The sequence below is a fragment of the Chaetura pelagica genome, unplaced genomic scaffold (assembly GCF_000747805.2).
Source record: "Chaetura pelagica isolate M959 unplaced genomic scaffold, ChaPel_1.0 scaffold125, whole genome shotgun sequence".
Lineage (NCBI taxonomy): Eukaryota > Metazoa > Chordata > Aves > Apodiformes > Apodidae > Chaetura > Chaetura pelagica.
Window position 1 is genome coordinate 50,618 of NW_009953392.1, and position 7,838 is coordinate 58,455.

At 56.5% G+C, this 7,838-nt stretch overlaps 2 protein-coding genes across 2 annotated transcripts in view; one reads left to right on the plus strand and one right to left on the minus strand.

Annotated features, from left to right (window-relative positions):
• The window catches only part of COG4 (component of oligomeric golgi complex 4), a 15,702-nt gene extending 11,089 nt beyond the window's left edge, over positions 1 to 4,613 (plus strand). Inside the window, exons 13-18 of the mRNA XM_009998303.1 lie at positions 107 to 223; positions 2,372 to 2,464; positions 2,714 to 2,797; positions 3,086 to 3,187; positions 3,636 to 3,764; positions 4,471 to 4,613. Coding sequence (XP_009996605.1) covers positions 107 to 223; positions 2,372 to 2,464; positions 2,714 to 2,797; positions 3,086 to 3,187; positions 3,636 to 3,764; positions 4,471 to 4,605 — 660 coding nt within the window. The 3' untranslated portion in view covers positions 4,606 to 4,613. The remainder of the gene's footprint in view (positions 1 to 106; positions 224 to 2,371; positions 2,465 to 2,713; positions 2,798 to 3,085; positions 3,188 to 3,635; positions 3,765 to 4,470) is intronic.
• Positions 4,614 to 5,939: 1,326 nt separating this feature from the next.
• Positions 5,940 to 7,838, minus strand: part of FUK (fucokinase) — a 15,206-nt gene continuing 13,307 nt past the window's right edge. The window contains exons 16-20 of the mRNA XM_009998311.1: positions 7,521 to 7,669; positions 7,253 to 7,440; positions 6,958 to 7,057; positions 6,219 to 6,442; positions 5,940 to 6,056 (exon numbers count right to left, since the gene is read on the minus strand). Of these exons, the coding sequence (XP_009996613.1) occupies positions 5,940 to 6,056; positions 6,219 to 6,442; positions 6,958 to 7,057; positions 7,253 to 7,440; positions 7,521 to 7,669 (778 nt within the window). The remainder of the gene's footprint in view (positions 6,057 to 6,218; positions 6,443 to 6,957; positions 7,058 to 7,252; positions 7,441 to 7,520; positions 7,670 to 7,838) is intronic.

Consider the following 7,838-nt stretch of genomic DNA (forward strand, 5'->3'; position numbering starts at 1 on the left):
GCCTGTTTGGCACCTCTCCTAGGCTGGTGGGCAACCAGAGCTGAGCAAGAAGAAGGTTGAGGAGCTGTTTGGGTTCTTCAGTTCCTCATGGATCTCTTCCCTGCAGAGTGACTGCAGCAAACTGCTCAGCCAGGGCTTTGGTGGGGAGCAGGCCCAGGCCAAGATTGACAGTTGCCTCTCGGACATGGCCGCCGTCTCCAACAAGTTCCGGGACCTGCTGCAGGTGAGTGTCTTCCCAACCTTCTGCTGGTTTCCCAACACTGCCTGGCTGTGTCTTCAGGGACAGCTCAGGCAGGAATCATGTCAACCCAAGGCTTGGGTCACATCTGACTCCAGGAGTGCAGGGTGGGGAGGGAGAAAAATCAGTCACCTTGAAGGCAAGGGAGCAGCCTGGTGGCACAGCCACGCCAGCTGGTGGCTGCATGTTTTATGGAAGCAGAGTCAGAAGGAACCTTGCTCTGTTTGTTCTCACTCAGCACAGAGTCCTAGTTGGCTCAGCAGTTTCAGGAGAAGAAATATTCATAGCATTTCCACTTCCTCCACTCTCTCTCTTGGCACAAGAGCATGGTTGAGTTGTCCAGAGCACCTGGCTGGGTAGCACTGAAGTTGGGTAGAGAAGAGCTTGGGATGGCCAGACCCATCCCACAGGGAGGTCTGCTGCCTCCCTGGGACCTGGGTTAGAGAGGTCATCAGGAGGCTCCCCATTTCTCCTCCTTTCCCAAGTGGAAATACTCCCTAGCATGAGGAGAAGGCTCTCTGGCTAAATCCACTGTCTCATGTGGCTTCCTGGGGCCTGTTGCCCTCAGATCTCAGAGTCATAGAATCATAGACTGGTGAAGGTTGGAAGGCACCTTAAAGATCATCTAGATCCAAGCCCCCTGCATGGACAGGGACACCTCCCACCAGCCCAGGCTGCTCCAAGCCCCATCCAACCTGCCCTTCAACACTGCCAGGGATGGGGCAGCCACAGCTTCCCTGGGCAACCTGGGCCAGGCTCTCACCACCCTCACACCAAACAATTTCCTCATGTCTCATCTCAATCTCCCTCTTCCAGTTTTAATCCCTTCTCCCTTGTCCTCTCCCTCCCTGTCCTTGTCCCAAGTCCCTCCCCAGCTTTCCTGGAGCCCCTTCAGGCACTGGAAGGTGCTCTAAGGTCTCTCTGGAGCCTCCTCTTCTCCAGGCTCAACACCCCAACTCTCAGCCTGTCTTCTGGGATGGAAAGCATCTCACTGTGGTCCATGGCAGGGAGAGGAGCAGGAAGGCCTGACACCTGTGCAAAGAAAACAAGCAAGACAGAGTCTTTTTCATCAGCTTTGTACTTCACAGAGGGAGCCAGACCATTTTGTGTTTGACTTTGCTGGCAGTTCCAGTCTGGTACCTGCATCTGGCTGCAGAGAACTGCAAAGCCTCTCGAGGCCTGTGGTCATATCAAACCCAAAGAGCTCTGATATCAGTGAGGACTGAAACTCCACCTGGTGCAAGTGCAGAATGAAACCTGGCTGTGAAATAATCAAGAGGCTGAGCAGCAACCTCCTGCACTGCCTGAGTCACATTGGATTTGCCTTGGAAAAGGGCAGTTGCCAGCAGGGCCTGCTCAGAAATGCCAATTTTAGTTAAAAAAAAAAACAAAACAAACAACACAAAAAGCCTTCATCAAATGCCAGGCAGCCTCAGTACCTGAGCAGTTTCATGCTGGGTGAGCTTTCTTGATATCTTGCTGAGAGCCAAAGGGGGTGGTTGGCAGGAGGGGGCTTTCAGGGAGCTCTGGAGCAACCTTTGCTGACCCCCTGCTGCTCAGAGGGATGCTGGGGTGATGATTAATTCAGGGAACTCACTGTGGTTACAGCTTTTATCCTCCTTTTAGCTTCTCCTACTGCTTCTGCACTGGAGGTGGGAGGTTGAGGCCGATCAGTGTCCTGCTGGCTGGCACTGAGTGGAAAGCCTGATGTTTGCATCCTTTCCTGCCCTGGTGGGATGGGAACTGAAGGCCTTGCTACCTGCCAGGAAACCTCTGGAGCTGTGTGGGCAGGGCTGGAAAGGCTTGAGACCTTCAGACCAGGCTACAGGGGCAGCACAACAGCAGCTTCTGGGACAACATCCTTCTTCTTGTCATGGTGTCCTCAGGGCCCTCCAGTGCTGGATGACTGCGGGACTTGGGACTCCTGGGTCTAGTTTTTCACTCTGCAAGTCTGTGGCTCAGTTTCCCTTGCAGGCCTATGGGGCAGTGTCCCCTGCAAGCCTGTGGGGCAGTGTCCCCAGCTTTGCAGTGAGGGTGTGAGGCAGCATCAAGGTGGCCCAGCTGTACAGGTGGCATGTCCTTGGACACTCACCGTGCTCAGTCACCCTCCTGTCCTCTTCCTGTCCCCCTCAGGAAGGTCTCAACGAGCTGAACAGCACAGCCATCAAACCCCAGGTGAAGCCTTGGATCAACCTCTTCCTCTCTGTGTCCCACAACATCGAGGAGGTGAGGCTGAGGGCTCCCAGGTCCCCCATCCTCTGCACAGCCAGAGCTATTGCTGCCTCCTTCCCCTCGCTCCTCCCCTCTTCCCTTGCCACAGAGCAGCAGTAAAACATCCAGAACTTGCTCTGCATCCCAGCCTGGAAAGGGGCAGAAAACAGGAGTGAAGGTCTCCTCCAGGAGGGACCACCCTCCCTGTCCCCTGGGCTGTTGGCAGCAGCCCCAGGAATGACCCTCCTTGTCTCTCACCATCAGGAGGAGTTCAGTGACTACGAAGCCAACGACCCCTGGGTCCAGCAGTTCATCGTCAACCTGGAGCAGCAGATGGCAGAGTTCAAGGTGAGAGAGAGAGAGAGGGACATAGCATCTCCCAAACCTTCCCCTGCCCAGGGGAGTGGCAGAGATGTCCTCTGGTGCCTTGTGAGGCTCTCAGAGATCCATCACCCCCTTCTACAATTCCCAAAGCCTCCTTGCAGGTCCGACATACCTGGATGGCTTTTGTAAGTGCTTTCTACTTGCTGAGCATGGAAGTGATGGGGCCTTCTTTGAAAGCTCTCACAGGCTTGGGTTTTGTGGCCCTGTGCTTTTGTTTTTCCTGACAAGAATGACACAGGTTTATGCTTTCAGGCTGGGCTGTCTCCTGTGATTTATGACACCCTCACTGGCCTCATGACCAGTCTCATCGCCATCGAACTGGAGAAAGTGCTGCTCAAATCCACCTTCAGCAGGGTGAGCAAAACACTCTCCTCTACCCTGTGGAGTCCCTGGCTGGACTTGCAAACCCTCCACCATGAAATCCTCCTTACCCACCAAGAGATGGGACAGGGCAGGGGCAGATGTTCCCCTCAGAGAAGCTCTGTCACCACCAGTGGCCAGGGCAGGGAGACCTTCCATTAGCCCCCATGGGGAGAAGGTGCATTTTGTGATGGGGCTGGAAAGAGCCTGCATGACAAAAATCACAGATTGTTCTGCTTGGAAAAGACCTTTGAGATCATCCAGTCCAACCCAAGCCTACCAAGTCCAGACCTAACCCATGTCCCTCAGCACCACATCTACACACCTTCTGACCACCTCCAGGGTGCTGCTCAGAGACCTCCTCCCTGTTCCCCCTCCCTGTGACATCTGTTCCTTGTCTGTGTGGCTTGGAGGGTTGATGGAGCTTCCTTGGTCCCCACAGCTTGGTGGTCTGCAGTTTGACAAGGAGCTGAGGTCCCTCATAGCTTATCTCACCACAGTCACCACCTGGACCATCCGTGACAAGTTTGCCCGTCTTTCCCAGATGGCCACCATCCTCAATCTGGAAAGGGTGAGCTACTCTTGGGGACTGCAGGAGCCCCAGCTCTATTCCTCATGGATTTATTGATGTTGTCACACCTCTGGGGTATGGAGAAGCTGGAAAAGTTGCCTGCAGGGCTTAGGGGGCAGGGAACACTGTGACCATGGACACAGTGGAAACTCAGCTGCCAGGGTGGTTGATGCCGAGTTGTTTCCTGCAGCTTTCCTCTTAAAGGCAGGGGGGAAAGAAAGAAAATATTCATAGAATAGAATAGAATCACAGAATGGTGAAGGTTGGAAGGGACCTTCAAGATCACCCAGATCCAACCCCCTGCATGGGCAGGGACCCCTCCCACCAGCCCAGGCTGCTCCAAGCCCCATCCAACCTGCCCTTCAACACTGCCGGGGATGGGGCAGCCACAGCTTCCCTGGGCCACCTGGGCCAGGCTCTCACCACCCTCACACCAAACAATTTCCTCCTCATGTCTCCCCTCAATCTCCCTCTTCCAGTTTTAATCCCTTCCCCCTTGTCCTCTCCCTCCCTGCCCTTGTCCCAAGTCCCTCCCCAGCTTTCCTGGAGCCCCTTCAGGCACTGGAAGGTGCTCTAAGGTCTCCCTGGAGCCTTCTCTTCTCCAGGCTGAACACCCCAACTCTCCCAGCCTGTCTCCAGAGCAGAGCTGCTCCAACCCTGGGATCACCTTGGTGGCCCTCTCCAACAGGTCTAAATCTTTCTCCAGGTGACAGAGATCCTGGATTACTGGGGCCCCAACTCTGGCCCTCTCACCTGGCGTCTGACCCCCGCCGAGGTCCGGCAGGTCCTGGCTCTCCGCATCGACTTCCGCAGCGAGGACATCAAGCGGCTGCGCCTCTAGTTGGCTGGAGCTCCCAGCAGCCTGGTTGGAAGTCCCAGCAGGATGGTTGGAGCTCCCAGCTGCAGCCCTGGAGCCTGCACAGCATGAGTTTGGTGGCTGCCTTTCTGCTGTTCCTGGGAGCAAAGGGCTTGTTTGGGAAGAAGAGCTGCCATCCTTTGGTGGGAGCAGCAATGAGGCAGTGGGAGGAACTCAGGTTGGGAACAGTGTGACACTGTTTCTGGAAACACCTGCTGGGCTGAGGGACAAGCTGCTGCAGCTCCCCACTCCATCCCACTGCCTGGATGGGAGGCAGGGAAGCTCTGGAGCTGCATACTGGGGTGAAGGTTGTGGGGCTGCAGAGAGCTCTGCCTGCAGCCACCTTCCTTCCCTGCCACCTTCTCAAGGCTCAGCTGCTGGGAGTCCTGCAGCCCCTCAGCCCTGCCTCTCCTCATGGTGACATTTCTTGATGGGGTCCCCCAACAGGGATTAGTCTGTAGAAAAGGGATGGTTTCCTGGGGGGAAAATCCCTAGCAAGAAGCAGGGCTGTGTTCCTGCTGCCTCTGTACATTACCTGTAAATAAACCTGGCTGAACACCCACCTTGGGTGCTGCCTGTGTCCATGGGCTCCAGAGGGGGCTGGAGAGGTGCAGGACGAGCTCAGCTCCATTCCTCCTCTTCCACCCTGTGCCACAGCACCAAGAGGATCATTCTGTTCCCTCCACCCCAACTTGACCTCCTTTTGCAGCAGCACTCCCCTGCTGTCCCCAAGGCTGTGGAAGGGGATGACCAGCTCCTTCATGGGGGTCCTCCTGCCTTTCCCACCCCTGGAGGAGCTTTGCCTCCACAGTTCTGGACCCTCAAGGGGAGGGAGGAGCCCTGCAAGGCACAGGGACAAACTGGGAACAAGGTTTTTATTCAAAAAGACTCTGAAGACCAGGAACTCTCTGCAGAAACAGTCTCTCAGCATGGGACAGGGACTGGTTTCCACATCCAGGTGCATCCTTGGAGCATTCCATGAATGGGTGGAAGAGCAGGAAAGCTCCTGCTAGAGGCAGCACCTCTGCTACCAAATGCTACTCTATTCCCATTGGAGAACTATTAAAACCAGATGGAAACCCCAAAAATCAGCCTGGAGGCCCCAGCAAACTGTCCTTCCAGCAAGGCCACCCTCCAGGGATGGTTTTGCCTGCCCAGCTCGTCACAGCTTCTGCAGCTTCTGGGGCAAGTAGCAGCACAAAAAGGTCACATCAAGACCTGAGGCACCTACTGGAAGAGCTTTAGAGTGTCCTGCATGGAAAGGCTGCTCCCTCCCCTGCCCTGCTTATCATCCAGGAACAGGCCAGGGCTGGAGGCCTTCACACATCATCATCTTCTTCAGGGTGAGAACCGTCCTTCAGATCATGTCCCACAACCTCCACAGAGAAACCACCCGTGTCCACTTTGATGCTGTGGATGCTGAAGTTTCCCAGTCCCTGGAAAAATAATAAAAAAGAGTTCCAAGCTGGGGCAGGAGCCAGGGAGGGACCTGTCCTCACGTCCAAGCAAGAGGGACAACAACCCATCTCATCCCACCCGTGGTGAGGCGGGATGGCTCCGTCTACACCAGCCAACACCCCAGGAAGCTCACATCTCACCTCAGTTTTTGCTAGGATTTGGTGCAAAGCCTCTTTCTGCCTGGGGGCTTTGGTCAGGACGTAGAGGAAGCCACCACCACCAGCCCCTGCCAGGCACTGCCCGTGGACGTGGGGTTGGAGAACCTCCATCATGCGCCCCACGGCCAGTGGCTCGCACCCGGGGGCCATGCACTTCTTCTGCTGCCAGTAGCTGTCCAGACACTTGCCAAGGAGTGCCAGGTTACCTGTGGTGGAGAGGACATCCCAAACTACTTGCCTGAGGGATATGAGGAAATACGGGCTCTCCTGCTCAGCCCAAGTTCAATTCCACCTTATCTCTACCAGGTTCCTCCCAGCTCTGCCTGCTGGGCAAGGAAACCCAGCCCGGTCACGTTGTTGTTTATTGTCTAATCCTCCACAGGGGGAGAACTGGATGGTTTTGATGCTTCATCTTCCCTTCTACAGCTCAAAGGTCAAATGAAGCCAGGACCCAGACAAGGCAGAGCCCCCAGCCCCATTACAGGTGCCTGGCAGAAAAATCAACCAGACTCACCATCTCTAAACCCCCTTCCCCTTCCTCCAAGTCTTTGTTCAAGCCTGAATTTTGGGGTGTATGCCCAGGTTTTGAGGAGAGGACTTGAGGCTTCTGTAGCTGCAAGAGCCTGCACCCCACAACCTTTTCCCACCCCTCCAGACCTCTCTCCCCAGGGAAGTCAGTGGTTCTGCAGTGGTTCAAGGGCACAGGGCAGGGGGCTCACACCTTGCCTCAAGGCCTGGGCACACTCCTCGGCGTTGCTCACCAGCGCGTGGGTGTTTTCCACAGCAGAGGGCAGCCTGGCATACCAGTTCCTCACCACGTCCTGCCAGAGGCCAAGAACATCCCTGTCATCATCATCATCATCCTCCCATCCTCCACCTCCTCCTGGTACCAACAGCACCCATGGAGGTAGTGCTGCCCCCTCAGCCTTTGGTGCCAGCTCCCCTTGGGGTGGAGCCCAGTCAAGGGGACAGGGAAAGGCTGTGGTGGAGAGCAGGGGGCAGCACCCAGGGGTTACCTGGAGAAGGTTTCTGGCCAGACGAGTCTTCCCCGTGTACACCAGCAGCAAGTGATCATTGAGGGTCTGGATAAAACCCTCAGGCACTGGGATCTTCTCCACCTCCACCCTGAGGGGCAGCTGAGCCTTCGACCTCCCGATCTTGATGCCGGGCACCAGCCCACCCACCTGGTCCTGCCACCCACCACCTGCAGGGCAGAGGGTCCTGAGCCACCACTGGGACACCCCACCCCTGGGGGTTGGCTGGTGTCCCACCCTTGGCTTGTACCTGTGGTGAGATGCTGCTCCAGGTGCAGCACAGCATGGATCAGAGACTCGGTGCTGGCAGCCCTGCCGGCCGCCCGGTACAGCGACGCCATCACTGCTCCTGCCAGGATGCTGCTGGTGCCTGCAGGGAGCACTGGTGGGACTGGGGCACTGAGGGGGGCACCTGGAGACCCCATCCTGGTGCTGGTAGCAGGAGGGGACTGCCTGGCACCAGTGAGGAGCTGCCCGGCACCAGGAAGGGGCTCCCCAGCACCACTGGAGGCTCCCCAGCACCAGTAAGGGACTCCCCAGCACCAGTAAGGGACTCCCCAGCACCAGT